At 41.4% G+C, this 21,852-nt stretch overlaps 1 protein-coding gene across 3 annotated transcripts in view; it reads right to left on the bottom strand.

Annotated features, from left to right (window-relative positions):
* osbpl8 (oxysterol binding protein-like 8) overlaps positions 1–21,852 on the bottom strand; it is a 227,818-nt gene that overhangs the window by 27,528 nt on the left and 178,438 nt on the right. For all 3 annotated transcript variants that reach the window (XM_059977553.1, XM_059977554.1, XM_059977556.1), the window contains 4 exons: positions 20,711–20,809; positions 8,699–8,796; positions 6,592–6,681; positions 5,599–5,735 (listed from right to left, as the gene is read on the bottom strand). In XM_059977553.1, coding sequence (XP_059833536.1) covers positions 5,599–5,735; positions 6,592–6,681; positions 8,699–8,796; positions 20,711–20,809 — 424 coding nt within the window. The remainder of the gene's footprint in view (positions 1–5,598; positions 5,736–6,591; positions 6,682–8,698; positions 8,797–20,710; positions 20,810–21,852) is intronic.

Below are 21,852 nucleotides of genomic sequence, written 5' to 3'. Positions count from 1 at the left end.
TCTTACTGTAATTTATAGCATATTTTATGTATTACACTGTATTGCTGCTTCAAAAGAACACGTTTCATGACATATGGCAGCAATAATAAAGCTGATTCTGATTTTCCCTTGAAGAATTTAAACAACAAAGTACAAAGTGAAAGCATTTTAAAGTAAAATGATTTTTATCTATAACTGGCTTGGAGCTTCTTTGTTATCATTGGACACAACTGATCAGGTGGAAGAAATTTAAATGGAACTTCCCAGTTTTTCTGTGTAAGCCATTAGGGATAGGAGCAGAATTAGGCCATTCAACCTATCGAGTCTGCTCCACCATGTCATCATGCTTGATCCGTTTCCCTCTCAATCCCATTCTCCTGCCATAATTAGGCCATTCTGCCTATTGAGTCTGTTCTGCCATTAAATCATGGTTGACTTATTAATCCTCTCAACCCCATTCTCCTGCCTTCTCCCCATAACCTTTCAAGCCCTGAATAATCAAGAACCTATCAACTCTGCCTTAAATACACCCAATAACCTGGCCTCCACAGCTGCCTGTGGCAATGAATTCCATGGACTTACCAACCTCAAGCTAAAGAAATTCCTCTTTATCTCTGTACTAAATGGATGTCCCTCTTTTCTGAAGCTGTGCCCTCTGGTCCTAGACTCTCCCCACTATAGGAAACACCCTCTCCACATCCACTCTGTCTAGGCCTTTCAACATTTGATAGGTTTAAATGAAATCCTCCCTCAATCTTCTAAATTCCAGCAAATACAGACCCAGAGTCAACAAATGTGCCTCATATTATAACCCTTTCATTCCAAGAATCATTTTTGTGAACCTCCTCTGAACCCTCTCCAATGTCAGCACATCCTTTCTTAGATAAAGGGGCCAAAACTGCTCACAAAACTTCAAGTGAGGCCTCACCAGTGACTTATAAAGCCTCAGCATTATATCCTTGCTTTTATATTCTAGTCCTCTCGAAATGTATGCTAACATTGCACTTGCCTTCCTCACCATTGACTCAACCTGCAAGTTAACCTTTAGAGAATCGTGCACAAGGACTCCCAAGTACCTTTGCACTTCGGACTTTAGAATTTTTTTGCCCCTTTAAAAAATAGTCTATGCTTTAGTTTCTTCTACCAAAGTGCAAGACCATACAGTTCCCGACACTCTATTCCACTGGCCACTTCTTTGCCCATTCTCCTAATCTGTCTACGTCCCACAGCCTCCCTGCTTCCTCAACACTTCCTGCCCCTTCAGCAATCTTCGTATTTTCCACAAAGCCATCGATTCAGTCATCCAATTCATTGACCTATAACGTAAAAAGAAGCGGTACCAACACAGGCCCCTGCACAATACTGCTAGTCAATAGTAGCCAACAAGAAAAGGCCCTCTTTCCTGTCAATCAGCCAATCCTTTATCCATGCTAGTATCTTGTACACAGCAGCAAAATGGAGTAAAATGTACTTCTATGGGTGAATGCCAGCAAGTTATAAACCTCCCATGGCAGTTAATAGTGGAAAGCACCTACAGTGGAAAGTCTGAATGAAATTGAATAAGTACACGTGGATAAGAGTTTCAAAGTACAAAGTAAATTCATTATCAAAGTACATATATGTCACCATATACTACACTGGGATTCATTTTCTTACAGGCATTCACAGTAGAACAAAGAAATACAAATGAAAAACTATATCCAAAGACTGACAAGAAACTAATGTGCAAAAAAAGCCAAACTGCGTAAATACAAGTAAATAAATAAATAATACCGAGAACGAGTTGTCGTGCTGCTGAAAGTGAGTCTGTAGGTTGTGTTCGGTGATTGAGTTGAGGTGAGTGAAATTATCCACACTTGTTTGAGAGTTTGATGGTTGTAGTGTAACGACTATTCCTTAATCTGGCGATGCGGGACCTAAAGCTCCTGTAACTCCTTCCCAAAGCAGCGGTGAGAAGAAAGAATTCTCCTAATTGTTTGGAAGTATTCCTGTTGGTGGCTTGACACTGCATTGAAACTCAGATTGAATGGGAGTGCAGGAGAGTGGAGATTCAGTTGGCTGGATGCTGAAATCATGATAAATTAGCTTCACTGATGATGTGTAACAGAGATAAATTTACAGCATAAATCTGCATTTAAACCTGAGCTGGCTCCAGGGAGAAGCCAAACAGCACTCACAGGAAGACACATTCTTTGTTCAGCCCTGTAACACTGGCACACCTTCAAATCATTCTTTAAGGATCCTGAATTTTCTGGTCATTGCTTCAGACTAACAAAGGTCAATTAAAATAGATGGGCACCGGTGGTTCTGCCAGATTCTTTAAACATTAACATTTAGTGGCCTCTTTATTAGATAATTCTTGTAGCTAATAAAGTGATTTACTGTAATTACAGAGTGCATGTTCGTGGTCTGCTGCCGTAGCCCATTCACCTCAAGATCTGATGTGTTGTGCATTCAGAGGTTGTCTTCTGCACACCACTGGCACACTGGAAATCACCTTGCTTTTCTGTCTGTTTGAACCAGTCTGGCCATTCTCCTCTGACCTCTCTCATTAACAAGGCATTAACTGGATGTCTTTGTTTCTCGTGCCATTCTCTTTAATCTCTCGAGACGGTTGTGTGTGAAAATCCCAGGAGATCAGCAGTCACTGAGATAATCGAACCACCCTGCTGGCACCAACAATCATTCCACGGTCAATAACACTTAGATCATATTCCTTCCCTGTTCTGATGTTTGCTCTGAAAAACAACTGAACCTCTTGCAAATAAGTGAAAATCTGCAGATACTGCAAATCCAAGCAACACACACAAAATGCTGGAGGAATTCAGCAGGCCAGGCAGCATCAATGGGAGAGAGTATAGTCAATGTTTTGGGCCAAGGTCTCGGCCTGAAACATCGCATTTTGTGTGTTAACTGAACCTCTTGACCATGCCTGCATGCTTTTATACATTGAATTACTGTCACATAATTGGATGTCAAGGACTTTAGGTCGTTACCCTGCTCCCTCAGTAAGTACCCCCAATGACTCTTACTCGACTGCTGGCCGAATTCCCAAACCTCACCAAGCACCCAAGTTTTCCACTACAGTCACAAAACATGGGGTCAAGCACCACATTTCCACATCTGGCCCACCAGTCCATGCCCACTCGCATAGACTGGACCCGGAAAAGCTGGCAAAGCAAAAGCCGAGTTAACCAATGAGGAAAGACTTGGCATTGTACACAGGTTGAATATCCCCTGGGCTTCACCCCTCCATATGATCCCTAAGTCCGATGGTAGTTGCCACCCATGTGGTAATTACTGATGCTTTAATGAGGCCACCATTCCCAATTGTTACTTGGTCCACACATCTAATACATTTTAGCACATTTAGTTGTAAAGTTAATTTTTTCCAAAGTCGATTTAGTTAGGGGCTACCATCAGGTGCCTGCGTGCTCGGAGGACATTCCCAAAGTGGCTGCCATAACCCCACTTGGCCTTTTTGAGCTTCTGCACATAATATTTGAGCTGAAAAGTACAGCAGACTTTCTAATGGCTGGTCTTTCTTTTTATTTACACACTTGTTGCCAATGCATCCAAATACAAACACATATCTTATCTCTGCACACATTTTGAGTGCTTAAGCCAACATGGTTTATCAACATGGGTTGATTATTAACCCTGCTAAATGCCAGTTTGGATTGCCAACCATTGACTTTCTCGGCCATCACACCTCCACAGAAGGTGTGAAAACCCCTCCCATCAAAAGTAGCCACTATTATGGATTTTTCACTGTCCTGAACTACAAAAAGACTACAGGAATTTTTAGGGATGGTGAATTCTATCACTGATTAATTTTGAAAGCTGCTAAACTTGTATTGTGCACTGAAAGACAACACCCCTAATCATGTGCTAGACTGGTCAGCAGACATGATACGGGCATTTGATGATACCAAACGAGCTCTTTCTAATGCACCCCAATGCACCCAGAATCTGCTGTGGGTGCTGTGCATGAACAGTTGGTCGGGGGCGTCTGGCAGCTGCTCGCCTTCTTCAGCTGACAGCTCTGTACCCCCAAAAGGAAGTAGAGCACGTTTGACAGTCAGCTTCTTGGTCTCTATCTGGCTGTCCACCATTTTCATTTTCTTTTAGAAGGATTGCCATTTCATGGTGTTTGTTGAGACCACAAACCCCTCATGCACATAAAATATCAGACCCTTGGTCTGCATGGTAACAATGCACCTGTGCAATCACAGCTGGTGCTACGTAGATTGCAGCAACTGATTCGACCACCTGATAGACTTAACCTGTAAATATACTTGTAAGAAACTTCACCACATGGAGACTCTCTTTTAAAACAAAGGGGGGGGGGGGTGAATGTGGTGAACTACATATACCTGTCTGGACACGCCCCCTGCTGACTGCTCCTGTGGCTCCTCCCACAGACCGGTATAAAGGCGATTGAGGTCTGAGCCCGGCCTCTCTGTCTCCAGGATGTAGTATAAAAGCCGATATCTTGCCTTTATGTCTCAGAGAGAGTTATTGGTGGTGCATCAATTTTATTGACTGGAAGAAGGAACAAGTAGAGGTTGACCACCATACTACATCCTGGAGGCAGAGGGGCCGGGCTCAGACCTCAATCGCCTTTATACCGGGGGTTTGTGGGAGGTGCCACAGGAGCAGTCAGCAGGGGGCGTGTCCAGACAGCTATATGTAGTTCACCACACACTGGAAATTCCACATTTTTGTGGCAGGCAGTAAACAAAGCAACCAACACCATGGACTATATGTGGAACCACTATGGTCAATGCTTCTTCACAAAGTTACACTGCACAGAAACAGGCCCTTTGGCCCACCATCCAATACCTACACCAACTTCTCTGAGCCGAACTTGGTCTTGACGAGTACTTATCCAGATGCTTCTCTGGTGTTGTAAGAGTACCTGTCTCCTTGTGATTGTAAGCACTCTCTGGGTAAAACAATTCTTTCTCAGATACCCTCTTGTTCCTTGCTTTAAACGAGTGCCATATCTTCTCTATCAATGCCTCTTGGAATTTGGTACGTCTCTCCGCTGGGACTCATTTGCTCCAAGCAAAACAGATGCCATGTCTCCAGTCTCTCCTCGGGAATCATTCTACACGAGGCAACATCCTGGTGGAGGAATAGTGTAGGAAGAGCAAAACTACACAAACTAGATCCGAAAATCCTTACAAGGCTAACACAACTGGCCATAAGACACAGGAGCAGAACTAGGCCATTCAGTCCATTGAGTCTGCTCTACCATTCCATCATGCTGATTTATTATCTCTCAACTCCATTCTGCCTTCACCCTGTTACCTTTGACACCCTGACTAATTAAGAACTTATCAACTCTGCTTTAAATATACCTAATAACAGACTCCACAGATTCACCAAACTCTGGCTAAAGAAATTCCTCCTCATCTCTGTTCTGAAGAGACATTCTTCTATTCTGAGGCTGCACCCTCTGGTCCTAGAGAACTGACACTGAGGATGAGTTCTGAATGCATTACTATACACAATAGGAACATCACATATAAAACAAGTGATTTAGCAGTTACCTCAGAGCTTAAAGGGAGATTAAAGTGAACTGAAATGGGTGAAGTAAGAAAATGCTCTCACTTTTCTGATTCCATCTTCTCTTGTTCATCAAACAGCACAGTGCATCTGGTTAGCCTCTGTTGCCGGATTTCAGACGTGGGGTTCCAGAATACTTCTGATACACCTGTCTTTTTGTCATTGATTATCACCTCACCATCCTAGAGGAAAAATGGAAATTAAGGAAATATATTTATTTATTTAGTGATAGAGTGCGAAGTAGGCCTTCTGGCCCTTCAAGTTACGCTGCCCCAGCAATCCCACAAGCCGGAAAATCCTACTCTGATTACATTGACCAATTAACCTACTCGGTACGTCTTTGGACTGCGGGAGGAAACCAGAGCACCCGGGGAAAACCCATGCATTCCACAGGAAGGATATACAGAGACACCTTACAGAGTGGCATCGGAATTGAACTCCAAATTCCAGAATGCCCCGAGCTGTAATAGGGTTGTGCTAGCTGCTACAGTACCGTGGACCCCAACATGCTTTTGAAATTAATCGTCTCAAAAGCATGCAACATAATTGCGACAAGTATCAGAATCAGACTTATTGTCAATGACATATGCCATATGCAAAGCAGCTTAAGTTTATTTGAACTCTTTCAAGCAATCATAAAAATAAATTCTAGATTATTTGCTTTCTACTGAGAAGCACATTCGTTATCAAATACCATTTGTAATTCATATCCCTTCAAATTGAGGAGAATGAGGGGCAACTTCATAGAAGAGTTTTAAATTATGAGAGTGGCAGAGAAGGTGTGGGTAACAGTCACTTTCTCAGGATGGAGGAAGTGTGTGAGGCAGTTACATAGCATCATTTAAGAAGCACTTGGAAAGGTACCTGGAGACATGGGGTTTAAAGGGATATGGGCTGAACACAGGAAGTTGAGACTAGCTGAGTGGAAAATGTGGTCAGTATGGACAAGTCGGGCCAAAGGGCCTATATCTGGGTTGTATTGCCTCATTACTTTATGCACAACATATAAATGTACATACACACACTTTCTCTACTCACCCAATGTCCTTCCAGATTGGCTAAAACTTCTGATCCCAGCTTGATTTTTCCAACTACCTGGTTAACATTGTTGCTGTTGCCTAAGAATGGCTAGAGACAATATGGTTACAGATTATACCACTGGAGAGAAAAACACTGTTTATATTTTTTTAAGCTGACAGTTTAAAATTAAAGTTGAGATAATTTCACCAACTTATTATTGGCAGTATAGAGATGGACACAAATATTTTTGTACAATACAAAGCAGGGGCAAAAGTTAAGGGCAAGTGAAGACCATTGTTTTGGTGAGCTAACCCTTCTAAATCTATCCGATCTGGAACTGAATGTCCTACATTTACTCCACATAAGATTTCATCCAGTCCCTCAAGTAGTTATCTGGTGAGAAGCACAAAAAAGACAGTATGTCACATCATCACATTGTCCTCTGCCTCTGATATTCCATTCCATTCCTATATAATTCTACTAAAAGTAAGGAAGCAATGCTGACGCTTTATAAGGTGTAGATCAGACCCCATATTTGGAGTATTGTGAACAATATCTAAGAAACAGTTGGAGAGGGTCTGGAGGAGGTTCATGAAAATGACCTTGAAAATAAAAGTTCACATATAAGGAGCATTTGTACTTGCTACAGTTTAGAAGAACTGGGGGATCTCATTGAAACCTACCAAATATTGAAAGACCTAGACAGAGTAAACGCAGGGATGTTTCCAATAGTGGGGGTGTCCTGAACCAGAGGGCACAGCCATAGAACAGAGCTGAGGAGGAATATCTTTAGCCAGATGGAGGTGGATCTGTGAAATTCATTGCCACAGGTGACTATGGGAGGTCAAGTCATTAGGTATGTTTAAAGTGATGATAGGTTCTTGATTAATAATGGCAATAAATGTAATATGGAAATGGCAGGAGAATAGGGCTGAGAAGGAAAATAAGTCAGCCATTAAATGGTGGAGTTGCTCAATGGGCCAAATGGCCTAATACTCCTCCTAATTCTTACTAACCAGAGATCTACCTGTATATTTAGTCAATTAAGGCCTTAGCTCCTAAAGCTCACCTAGATAGGACATGGAAGTCTTAACCTTCCAACTTCCTTTTTAAGTTCAAATTTATTATTAAAGGATATAAACCATATACAACCTTGAGTTTCATCTTCTTTCAGGTACCCACAAAACAAAGAGACCACAGAATTCACTAAAGAAACATATACAAGACCGCCGCATTTCCAACTGGCAAGATTGCAAATTGTTAAAAAAAAGTGAAAAAACACAAGGATCATGAACTGCAGATCCCCGACAGTGAGTCTGCAGCGGTGGAAGCCGTTCAGTGCTGAGGTAAATGAAGCCGGTCCAGGAGGCCGATTGCTGCAGGTCAACAACTGCCTCCGAATATGGCAGCAGGTGAACCAGGACTTCCGCACCTCCTGCCTGATAGTAAGATGAGAGAGACCAGTCGAACGCAGGCAGATTACGCTAAACACCTGTTCATTTCTGCTCTCGTCTTTGACGATTTCAATTTTGCTCAACGCTTTAATTGGTGCAGGGTAATGAAGCCGAACATGAATTCATCTACCGTTATAAGGCCTTGGCGCAGCGACCACCCCCAGTGGTGACTGCCCTGGCCATACCTGCACTTTGAGAGTCTAATTTGTTGAATCCACCAGGAGATCGCAAAAGCACCAGATAGTTAGTTGGTTCAAAAGTACGTCCTTAAAAGGGAAATTCCAGACTGCAGACTGCGGCATCCACAGTTCAGAAGAAGACAGTCACTAGAGTATCTAGTAGCTTTGTGAGCTGTTTGTGAAATGCTGCCATTAGTTGCTGGCACCACCTTGTCTTTCCTTTCAATACAAATACGTACATTAATTGGGGATGATTCAATAGGCTGGAATTCAAAATTGGAAATAGAGCACTACACGTTGCATGACCAACTTAGTTGTCTTACAAAATTAACTTTGATCTATCTGGGTGACACAACCCTGTGACCATTGAAAGTAAATAATTCTACTTCTCTTCCAATGTAAAACAGAAATTTGGTTTAGTTAACAAATGTAACAAATAAATTCCAAGATAATATCTAAATTTAAAATGAGTGAAGGAAAATGTCAACTAACCTTCAATTTGAATTCAATTATTGCACTGTATCCTGTCTTCTCACACATGATGTTAACAAGACCTCCAAGTTCAAGAGTCATTGGACCATAAACAATCCCTATTGATAATTTATGGAAAAGTCCGAAGTAAGTTGTATGTTTTTATGCATCTTGGCTCTAGTATACTGTATATCCAATGCACACCGATGTCACATTTTGTAAACAATATATAACAACCCCAGTGCTGTACTGCAGCCATAAATTTGCATTGGTATTCTTACCCTAAAATAAACTGAATAACCAATTTCCTGAATTTAATGATTGTGGATTGACTTTAAAGATTCAGGTCACAAGTTGGCAGTTAAATGTCACACAGGTTTGAGATTTGGAAAGAAATATGGAAGATCAGATTATTATTTAAATGGTAAAATATTGCAGCATGCTGCTGTGCAGAGGGTCTTGACAGTGCTTGTGTATGAATCGCAAAAAGTTGGCTTGCAGGTGCAACAGGCTATGAAGAAGGCAAATGGAATGTTCACCATCGCTAGAGGGATTGAATTTAAGAGCAGGGAGGTTATGCTGCAACTGTACAGATGTGAGACCGCATCTGGAGTAGTACGTGCAGTTGTGGTCTCCTTACTTGAGGAAGGATATACGGGCTTTGGAGGCGGTGCAGAGGAGGTTCACTAGGTCGATTCCAGAAAAGGTGGGGTAAAACAATGAGGAGAGATCGAGTTGCCTGGGATTTATTCACTGGAATTCAGAAGGATGAGGGGAGATCTGTAGAAACATATAAAATTATGAAAGGGATAGATAAGATAAAGGCAGGAAAGTTGGTAGGTGAGACTACAAAAAGCCTCAAGATTCAGGGGAGTAAATTTAGGATGAAGATGAGGAGGAACTGCTTTTCTTAAAGAGTGGTGAATCTGTGGAATCCTCTGCCCAATGAAGCAGTGGAGGCTACCTCCACTCGGTAAATACATTTAAGACAAGGTTGGATAGATTTTTGCATTGTAGAGGAATTAAGGGATATGGGGAAAAGGCAGGTACATGGAGATGAGTGCATAGTCAGATCAGCCATGATCTTATTGAACAGCGCAGCAGGCTCGACGGGCCAGATGCCTACTCCTGCTCCTATTTCTTATATTCTTAATACTAGCAAACCTGAGATTGTATTGTGTGCATTACCACCCTTTAGAAATATCAAGTCTCTATTTCCACAGATGCTTGCTGACTTGGTCAGTACTTCTAGGATTGCCTGTTTTTATTTATTTAAATGTGAAACTTGATTTTACAGTTACAGGGTTTGATAAATGTAGTAACTTCAAAGGAATATTTTCAAAATCAGATGTATAGGGAAGGAAAATGGATAAAATTAAAAGGCTCAGTGGTTAGTGTAATACTTTACAGTGCCAGCGAATGGGGCTCAATTCCAGCCATTGTCTGTAAGGAGCTTGTACAGTACATTCCCCCAGTGACTTCCTGTGTTCCCTCCGGGTGCTCCAGCTTGCTCCCACATCCCAAAGATGCATGGGATAAGGTTAGTAAGTTGTGAGCATGCTTTGCTGGTGAGACTTGTGGGCTTCCCACAGCACAGCCTCAAACTGTATTGGTTGTTGATGCAAACAACACATTTCACTGAATGTTTCAATGTACATGTGACTAATAAAGTGAACCCTTAATCTAGATCCATAAAATGCCCAAATTAAATGTCTTACAGTGGCATCTAAACCATTTGAAAAAGGCAACAGCTTTGCACATGGATTACAAATGATAATAACACCAGATGCAGTGTTAGACTGCTCTTTAGATTAAACAGACTTTAAATTAATTTCAGCTTCCACAGACCTTAAAGAAATAATCATCACTAGAATGTCTTTTGCTCCTTTGCTGCAAACAGTACAGGTTTAATACCCTTTATCCAAAATGCATGGGGCTAGAAGTGTTTTGGAATATGTAATGAGATAGCTTGGGATCACCATCATTTCTGACTGTGTATTTTGTGCTACTGGTTGTTTATCATGCATTTGTACTTAACAGTAAAAATTATGACACACCATTAATATAATGAAAATGGATTGTGTGCAGGGTAACAAAAGCACCACAGCAGCATTGGGAGAATACCTGAATCAGCTGACAAACAATGGCAGGCTTTCAGTCTCCACCTGATACTGTGCTTTGAATAAAAGCTTACAGTACACTGTATTTGTATTTTACCTTTTTAGATTTATGTAAGGTATAAAAACAGTCATCATTGTAGAGTTGTTCTAGTGTTAGATTTTCATCAGTGATATATTAAAAATTTAATGCTGTTATGTAAGGTATAAAAACAATCAGCATGGTAGACTTGTTCTGATGCTAGATTTTCATAATCAGCAGACGTTTTAAAAATTAAACGCTGTGCCTTTTCTTAAATTTCTGCTGAATATTCACAATATCTTAAATTTTCAGTTTGTTTGCTTGTTTTGTGATTAGCATACTGTGAAGCAGCATATGCTCACTCCGACACTGATGATACACGATCGAGATATTCATTTTTCAACTTATGAAGAGGCTTTCTATTTTTGATTAACTTATGTGAGATCACTTTTCAGAAACGCCAGTGCTGTGCAGTAACCTGTGCGTCGCCTAAGAACTTCCCCATCGTCTTGTGGAATTTTCCCTTTGTTGTGTCAGCGCTAAAAAATTATTGGATTTCAGTGTTTTCAGATTTTGGAATTTCAGAACAGGGCTATTCAGCCTATATTAGACCACTCGTTATATAGGTAGTCCCAGATTACTGAGAACTGTTTGTACGTCAATTTCTTCATGAGTCAGAAGCGCCCATTTTCCAAAGCTACCCATTTTGTATCAATCTGGATACACTTGCTATAATCCCTTTGAATATTTACCCTAACACCAGGCATAAGTAGAATAATGGAATACAAGCTGGTCACTAACGAATAGCAATGAACCATTTTATTATTATCACTAGCTTCAAAAACTCTTTACAAATACACATAGCACTTCTAAGTGGCTAAGTCATAGGTTAATTGCTATCACTAGTAGATGCTGTATCTCTGTAGTAAGCTATATTTTTTACATTTAAGTTGATCACAACTTCTTCCTTTTTCTCTTTTCTTTGTTTTCCTCTTCGCTTTCTCTCTTGCCTTTACAACTGAGTGATTTAGAAAATGGAACAGTATTGCATAGACCCTTCGACCCACAAAGTTGTGTCAATCAATTAAATTAGTAATCAAATGGCCAACTAAGCTAAACCTTCTGCCTACACAATGTCCATATCCTTCCATTTTCCTCACTTTCAAATGTCAATATAAACGTCTCTTTAAAGTCCTAAATGTATCTGCCACGGGCAGTGCATTACAGGTACTCTCTGTGCAAAAGATCTGCCCTTCACATCTCCTTTGAACTTATGCCCTCTTACTTTGTGTGTGCCCTCTAGAATTAGATATTTCAACACTGGGATAAAAGGTACTGTCTGTCTACTCTGTCCATGTCTCTTGTAATCTTATAAACTATCAGATCTTCTCTCAGCCTCCACTGCTCCCAATATTTCCATCCAGTTGATTACCATTATTTTTATTGTTATGAATGCCTAATATAAAAATTTGTGTTAAGTCAGGTTATAACCTTGCATCTTGAAATTTCTACCTGAGGGAATTATCTACACAAAATTATTTTTTGATTCCGAAATTTGTTAAAATTTGTTAAGAGGCCATTAGAGAGGCACATGAATATGCAGAGAATGGAGGATGTGGACTGTATGCAGGCAGAAGGGATTAGTGCCTTTATTTGAATAGACTAGATTACTGCAACACACTTTTTACTGGACTTCCAAAGCAATCTACTGACAAACTTCAACACATTTGGAATCCTGCTGCTAGAGTTTTAACCAAAACCAGGATGAGGGAACATTTCACTCCAATACTAGCTGCTCTGCATTTGCTTCCTGTGACTTTTAGAATTGACTTGTAAAGTTCTCTTACTTGTTTTTTTAAAGCTTTTAATGCTCTGGGACTGGAGTACATCACAGAATCATCTCTGCCTTCTAATCCCACTCGACCTCTTAGGTCTTCTTCCACCGGTCTCTTAAATTTAAACAATCTCCCTCAAAAGATAATTGGCAGGTCAGCTTTTCTGAACTACACTCCAAAACAGTTGAATTTAAATAGCTAAAACTATAAGGGATGCAGACTCAGTTGACTCTTTCAAACGCCAGCTCAAAACCCATTTCTTTAACCTTGCTTTTAACTAACATCTCTTTGTCTTTTATGTTCATGTTTACTTTTTAAAATTTTATTTTAATACTTGTACTTTTATCCCATTGCAAAGCATTTTGAACTACACCATCTGTATGAAAAACACTAAAGTTATTATTAGTGTAACTAGGCATTGCTTGCTTTATTAGTTCTGCACAGCATCATCGACTGAAGGGCCTGTTTCTGTGCTGTAATGCTTCATGTTTTATGCGATTGTAACTCAGTACATGATTAACATTCAGCCATTTAACAAATCCCAATGTTCTCTTAATATTTTACAGCAACAGCTGCAGGTAGTTTCAGTAATTGTCAAGTCAGTGATTACTGAAGGTTAGTTACACTGGAAAAGGATGGTGAACAGCAAAACATCACTGATTGCAACCACTGAACCTCTTCACTTAATTCCACGTGTGCAGTTGCTAGAATCTCAAAGTCTGTTGGGTTAGAGTATAAAATTGTTACTTTACTCATAGTTTAACTTTTGCTATGCTTGCTTGTATTTTTATATAATCACCTATATGCGTGTAATTGTTCAATTAATTTTCCAGTCTTGGAGGATAGCTGATTCTGTATAAACCGAGAAGCTTCTGTTTTTCTGTAGGAGGTGTCGTGCCACTTGAATCTGGCTATTTCACAGGTTAATTGTTTTCATTGGATTGTGCTTTATCTCTGAGTATAAAACGACCTCAATTTTATTGTTTTTCCTCTCTTTTCTTTATTCTCCTCCTTCAAATGCAATGTTAGCATACATTTCGAGAGGACTAGAATATAAAAGCAAGGATGTAATTTTGAAGCTTTATAAGGCATTTGTCAGACCACGTTTGGAGTACTGTGAGCAGTATTGGCCCCCATATCTAAGAAAGGATGTGCTGACATTGGAGAGGGTCCAGACAAAGTTTATGAGAATGATCCTGGGAATGAAAGAGTTACGTATGAGGAGTATTTGATGGCTGTACGCCTGTGCTTGCTGGAGTTTAGAAGAATTGGAGGGGAGGGGGAAATCTCTTTGAAAGGCCGGGATGGAGAAGTCTCAGGATACCCAGACAGCCCTCTAGAAAAGAGATGAATAAGAACTTCTTAACACAAAGGCCAAGGCATTAGGTATATTTAAAGTGGAGTTTGATGGGTTCTTGATTAGTAAGGGTGTCAAAGGTTATGGGGAGAAGGTAGGAGATAGGGATTGAGAGGGAAAATAAAGCATTCATGATCAAATGGCAGAGCAGACTTGATAAGCCTTATGGCCAACTTCTGCTCCCAAGCCTTATAGCCTCTATCTTACAATAGAGTGACTTGGTCACTTTTAGATTGTTTATTATGAATGACTGATAAATCAACTATAATTAAAAGATTTACTCCTCATGCTTGACTTCCAACAAACTTCTAGATCATTATCACTGGATCCACCAAGTTTCAGGTTGTAATGATGGTGAAGGAGAACTGCCTGTGCAGCAGTACAACTGCAGAGTTGATAGTTACAATGACATTGAAAGGTCAACTAGGATAGAAATAAATGTTTCATGCATCTTAAAATAATAAACAGTATCTAGATCAGAAAATACAAAACCCCAAGATAAACTGGATTTGGAGATGAACTGATGATAGGCTAGAATGGAGCAATTTATCCAGAAGACATGCATCTCAGGGAGACCTTAGTGAAGTGTTCATAATGGTGTTAAACCAAAGCATTAATGCTGAATTAAACACAGACTGTCAATCTGTACTGCTCCTAAAGACTGGCCACTGTGCCGGCAGAGAGGTTTGACTTTATTTTAAAAATTCTCTCTCTTGGAAACATCAGAGATTAAAGATCGCTCTTTATAAAAGATTTTATTGAGTTTTCTTCACAAAAGGAATGAACAAGTGCTTAGAGTGATTGTATCTAAAGCAGATTCAAGTGCATTTTCTTTCCAGCTAAAGTAATTTAAGTGATTGATTAAACATCACTCTTTCTAGGTAATAAAAACCGAGTGACATAGGCACATCAAGAAGGACATGGATCCATTAAGCAAGAGATATGAATTGGCAGAAGAATTCTGATGTTTAAAAGTACGATTTTCTTTGGAAAAGGAAGCAGCATGTGCACAGAACTGTCATTCATTAGCAATGCTTCCAAAGAATTTGCAATTTATCATTTGATGACGGCAATTTTGGATCCTGATACTTTAGCGATCCAAAGGTTCTTTTGAAGTCAAGTATGAGGCATAAAACGTATTGCTTACGAACATTTTACTATGTGTTACAAAAATGAAAAACCAATGGGAAAGAACTGAGAGAACAAAGAAAAGATGATGGAGAAAAGTAATTCTGGTCGTCTCATACTCAGATTAGAGATAACAAAAAATCCAATGATAACAATTAACCAATAAAATAGCCAATCAAGTGGCATGACACCTGCTACTGAAATACCAAGCAATTTCTAGAAAAATACAGAAGCAACTATACTGTAATTACTGGAAAATTTACTGAACAGTTATGTATATATAGATGATTATATAAAAATACAAACAAACATAGGAAAGTTAAACGACAAGAAAAATAACAATTCTATACCCCAATCCAACAATACTAAACACTGTCTGTTTAGGATTGATCATGATAATTGACTAGGAATCAAAATCAAGTTGTCTTAATCACTGGTGTGGTCACAAACATATACATCACATTAATACATGACACATTACAATGCAGGATCTTAAATAATGAATTTTAGATACACTACACAAATAATTAGAGGAATTCAGCAGATCAGGCAGCATCTACAGAGAGGAATAAACAGCTGAGGTTTCGGGTCAAGACCCTTCATTGAGTCCTGTTTTCCATAGATTCTGCCTGGCCTGCTGAGTTCTTCCACCATTTTGTGTGTGTTGCTGTAGAGAAGGGGTCCATTTGGTCCAAAGTGCCTCTGCCATCTCTTTGGTAGAAATAGCCCCAGGCTCATTCTCTTGGAAGTTAGGAAGTTTTCTTAGACAAGTATTAATTCAATTTTGAATGTTACTATTAAAGTTGATAGGGTGCTTAAGAAAGTGCATAAAGTGTTGGCCTTTATAGTCATGGGTTTGAGTCCAAGATCTATGAGGTAACGTTGCAGCTCTATAAAACTCTGGACTGTGAATACGTGCCCCCTACAGCATTCCCGCCAGGGAGGGCGGGATCAGGAAGGTTTTAAAGCGAGGCCGCGAAGTTTGAATAAATCTCTTTCGCAACTGCACCTCACCGACTCCGCGTCGTTATTTCAGTGCTGCGTGTAGCACACCGCTACAAATGGTGACCCCGTTGGCCCAAACGATATTTGGACCGGAGATGAACAATGCTGCATCTGTTCATGCAGTTTTGTTAAAACTGCCAAGCTTCTGGATGTTGCGACCTCACCTATGGTTCCAGCAAGCAGAAGCCCAATTCCACATTCAGCAGATAACCTCGCATTCCACACGTTACTACTACGTCGTGAGCTCCCTCGACCAGGAAACAGCAGCCCAGGTTGAGGAGTTCATACAGTCGCCCCCAGCAGATGGCAAATACACAGCATTCAAAGCCCTGCTCATAAGGACTTTCAGACTCTCACGGCGCGAGCCAGCTGCCCGCTTACTGCACCTGGATGGTTTGGGAGACAAGCCGCCGTCGGCTTTGATGAACGAGATGCTCTCCCTGGCCGGTGGTCACAAGCCCTGCCTCATGTTTGAGCAGGCATTCCTGGAGCAGCTGCCCGAGGACATACGCCTGCTGCTGTCCGACGCAGATTTCAGCGACCCCTGGAAGGTGGCGGCCCGGGCGGACTTGCTGTGGAAAGCCAAGGAAAGTGGTGCGTCTGTCACACAGATCACCAGGCCACGCTCCCAGCAGCAAACCAGACCAGGCCCGGCCGCAGAGCCCGCTAACCCCAGAGGCAGGGGTGAGGAGACGAACGAACAATGGTGCTTCTACCACCAGCTGTGGGGCACAGAAGCCCGCCGCTGTAGCCCGCCCTGCAAGTTCCCGGGAAATGCCAGGGCCAGCCGCCGCTGATGGCTACAGCGGCTGGCCATCGGGATAGCCTCCTGTATGTCTGGGACAAGCAGTCGGGACGCCGCTTTTTGGTCAACACCGGAGCCGAGATCAGCATCTTACCTCTGATGAGTTACGACACCCGCAACAGAGCACCGGGTCCCACCTTGAGGGCCGCGAACGGCAGCACGGTAAGGACCTACGGCACCCGTACGGTGCGGCTACAGTTCGGCTCCAGCCAGTTCACATGGGACTTCACACTGGCCATGGTAGCCCAACCGCTCCTGGGAGCGGATTTTTTGTGAGCTCACAGCCTACTGGTCGACCTGCCAAGGAAGAGACTGGCCCACGCCGAGACCTTTCAAACTTTCTCCCTGGGTGAAGCCCAGTTGCCAGCCCCACACCTAGACACCATCATGCTGTCCGACAACGACTTCACCAGAGTCCTGGTGGATTTCCCATTGGTTCTGGCACCGCAGTTCACGGCAGCCATGCCCAGATACGGCGTGCAGCACCACATCCCGACACAAGGACTACCCCTCCACGCCCGTGCTCGAAGGCTTCCCCCGGACAAGCTCCGACTGGCGAAGGAGGAGTTCAAGAGGATGGAGGAATTGGGGATCATACGGCAGTCCAGTTCAGAGTATTGTGTCCAGTTCTGGTTGCCTCATTATATGAAGGATGTGGAATCTTAAAGGGTGCAGAGCAGATTTACCAGGATGTTGCCTGGATTAGAGTGCATGCCTAATGAGGAAAGGTTGAGTGAGCTAGGGATTTTCTCTTTGAAGCAAGAGGCGATAGAGGCATACAAGATGACAAAAGGCATAGATAAGAGTCGACAGCCACAGACTTTTTCCCATGATGGAAATGGCTAATACAAGGGGACATAACTTTAAGGTGATTGGAGGAAAGTATAGGGGAGATGTCAGAGTTAAGTTTTATTTTACACATAGAGTAGTGAGTCCCGTGGGGGGGGGGGGGGGTGGTGGCAGAAGCAGATATATTAAGGGCACTTCAGAAACTCTTAGATAGATAAATGGATGATAAAAAAAAGAGGGCTATGTAGGAGAGAAGGGTTAGATTAATCTTAAAATAGGTTAAATGGTTTGCATAACAGGTTTGAAGAACAAAAGGTTGACAGGAGTGAAGATAGGACTAATTACAGATAAAGGTGGGAAGATGTGCCTGGAGGCTGTGGAAGTGAGCGAGGTCCTCAATGAATACTTCTCTTCGGTATTCACCAATGAGAGGGAACTTGCTGATGAGGACGATATGAGTGAGGCTGATGTTCTGGAGCATGTTGATATTAAGAGAGAAGAGGTGTTGCAGTTGTTAAAATACATTAGGACGGATAAGTCCCCTGGGCTTGATGGAATATTCCCCAGGCAGCTCCATGAGGCGAGAGAAGAGATTGCTGAGCCTCTGGCTAGGATCTTTATGTCCTCATTGTCCACGGGAATGGTATTGGAGGATTGGAGGGAGGCGAATGTTGTCCCCTTGTTCAAAAAAGGTAGTAGGGATAGTCAGGGTAATTATAGACCAGTGAGCCTTACATCTGTGGTGGGAAAGCTATTGGAAAAGATTCTTAGAGAAAGAATCTATGGGCATTTAGAGAATCATGGTCTGATCAGGGACAGTCAGCATGACTTTGTGAAGGGCAGATCGTGTCTAACAAGCCTGATAGAGTTCTTTGAGGAGTTGACCAGGCAGATAGATGAGGGTAGTGCAGTGTTTGTGATCTACATGGATTTTAGTAAGGTATTTGACAAGGTACCACATGGTAGTCTTATTCAGAAAGTCAGAAGGCATGGGATCCAGGGAAGTTTGGCCAGGTGGATTCAGAATTGGCTTGCCTGCAGAAAGCAGAGGGTCGTGGTAGAGGGAGTACATTCAGATTGGAGGGCTGGTGTCCCACAAGGATTGGTTCTGGGACCTCTACTTTTTGCGATTTTTATTAACGACCTGGATGGTGGGGTAGAAGGGTGGGTTGGCAAGTTTGCAGATGACACAAAGGTTGGTGGTGTAGTGATAGTGTAGAGGATTGCCAAAGATTGCAGAGAGATATTGATAGGTTGCAGAAGTGGGCTGAGAAGAGGCAGATGGAGTTCAACCCAGGATTGCAAGACGCTGCATAGGGTTATAACTCAGCCAGCTCCATCATGGGCACAATCCTCCCCACCATTAATGACATCTTCAAAAGGCAGCATCCATCATTAAGAATCTTCATCAGCTGGGATAGTCCCTCTCCTCCATCAGGGAGATTAAAGTCCCACATTCAATCCCTTCTCCATCAGATCTTTGAACACTCCATGAATCCAAGATCAATACCTCATATTCCTTTTCTTTGCACTAATAATGAATGACAACTTTAAATGTTTACACTGTACTGTTGCCACAAAACACATATCACAACATCTAAGTCAATATTAATAAATCTGATTCTGATTTGTGCACTCTGTTGTAGTGGACAATGGCCTGTGGCAGCTGGACAAACATACAAACTGTCAGCGATTCCTTGTTTCTCAATAGCATGCAGTTATATCCTTCTCCAGCATAACCAGTGAACTGATGTGAACATGAACGAACTATTCTTGCTATTGGACTCTGATTCTTTTGTGATCCAAAGATTCTTCAGAATCAGGAATGAGTCATAAAGTTATTGAGTTACAAGGACGAAGAATGAACAAAGAAAGAGGAGCCGAGAGAACAAAGAAGGAAAAAGCAGTCATGGTCCTCTCATACTCAGACTAGAGATAGAAAAATTTCAGTGATAACAGTTAACACATATTCAAATGGCATGATACCTGCTGCAGAGAAATAAGAAGCTTCTATAAAAATAACTGCACCTTAATTGCTGGAAAATTCATTGAACGATTAAATAAATATATAGGTTATTATATAAAAATACAAGCAAGCATAGGAAAATTAATCTCTACACCCTATTCCAATATTTCTGTAACAAGAGAATGTAAACGTTTTACCTTTCTGACCGAAATACAGCTGTTTTCTATTAGTAGGTCACAATCACTAATTAACAACTACCTTGGGCTTTGAAAATTAATTTCATATATGTCTAGATTGTCATTTCCTGAGAAATTACATATTTTCAATACAATTAGAACAGTTTTTACCTTGAAGAATTTGACACTGAATGAGTAAAGTAAATTGGGCTGATGAACAAACCTTTTTCTAGATTTAAATCCTCTAACAGCTTTTCCTTTGCACTTTAGGTACTGATTCAAAGGCTATTGTTGCCGATTAACTGGGGTCTGAAAACTCGCTCTCATTCTTCAATCATACTTTATTTTACTTGTACACAAGGAGAACAGCATGGTCCCTGTCACCCGCACTGTTCTGAAGTCAGAACAGAAAAATGCAATTAACTAGCAGCTACTGATATTGACCATTTGGTAAACTGTGCATGTTTGAACTTCTTACCTGCAAGATCAATCGCCATTCGCAATAGAGGTTTTAAAAGTCAATAGAAACTACAAACTATTAACCGATGATACTTCAAAGTTAGTTAAGCAACTGTTCCTTAGTTGACGTACGTGTTTTTGTTATCTGCTTATCTCAACTCCAGTAATTGAAACTAGTTCCAGGAATCTGCTCTGTGAAGTGAAGTTATTCTCTTCAAAGACTTTTCTTGCCTGGGCTGTCTGCACTCTATTTGCAATCTATCCTTGCCTGAGTATTATATTAACCCTTGCCTTACTACAACTTCCACACTATACCATAATCATCTTACTCCACAGAGAAATGTAACGTTAACATAAGAAACTAGAAATGCTACCTTTGCAGTGAGCATAAGGCATATTCATTATGTAATCTTCTCCTCGGCTAAGGAAAGAAAGCCTTGCTTCACCATCTAATATTGCTGATAATGAATTTCCTGAAAAACAGAGCAAAGTATACACATCATTTGGCCATTGAGATCTTCTCATTATTTGTACCATACTATATGCAGATAGATACACAGGTAAGTAGGGTCATAGGGAAAGCTTTTTGGCACATTGGCCTTCATACATCAGAGTACTGAGCACAGGAATTGGGGTGATATGTTCAAGTTGTATATGATGTTGATGAGGCCAAATTTCATGTATTCTGTACATTTCTGGTCACTTACCTACAGAAACGACTTTATGAGTACAGTGAAAATTTACGAGGATGTTGCCAGAACAATCAGGAAAGGCTGAATAGATTAGGACTTTAATTCTTGGAGCATAGGCGAACGCATGGGATTTGATAGAGGAGAATAGATAGGGTTAATGCAAGCAGGCTTTTACCCCTGAGGCTGGGTGAGACAAGAACTAGATGTCATAGGTTAAGGGTGAAAAGTGAAATATTTAAGGAGAACCAGAGTGGGAACTTCTTCACTCAGAGGGTTGTACAAATGTGGAAGTGGTGGATGTGAGTTAAATTTCAACATTTAAGAGAAATTTGCATAAGTACATGGAAGGGAGGGGTATGGAGGACTACGGACCACGTTACGGGAAATAGAACTTGGCAGAATAACTGTGCAATATGGACTAATAGGCCAAAGGGCCTGTTTAAGTGCTATAGCACCCTATGACTCTAAGCAAATTCACCTTACTTGAGATGCCTGGACTTTCCATCAGTACTCCCCTACAATCTGGACCTTGAACTGTGCCATTATCTCATCTAACCCCATGCTTGGACATTGACCTATGAAGAATTTTGCTGTCTGTTGTGCAGGGGCACCTGTGCAGAGGCACTCGTGCAGAACAACTTACCTTTGGAGCAATGCAATGGAGTTGGAAGAACTGGGATCATCTCCGCTGTATTTGCTCCAATGCACAGGACCACGAGGCTGCAGGAGATTGTAGATGCAGCCAGTTCTGTCACATGTATAATCCTCTCCACCACTGAGGACATCTTCAAGGAGGTGGCAACTGTCACTAAGGACCCTCACCA

Source organism: Hypanus sabinus, chromosome 8 (assembly GCF_030144855.1).
Source record: "Hypanus sabinus isolate sHypSab1 chromosome 8, sHypSab1.hap1, whole genome shotgun sequence".
Lineage (NCBI taxonomy): Eukaryota > Metazoa > Chordata > Chondrichthyes > Myliobatiformes > Dasyatidae > Hypanus > Hypanus sabinus.
This window is presented reverse-complemented; position numbering and strand designations above follow the sequence as displayed.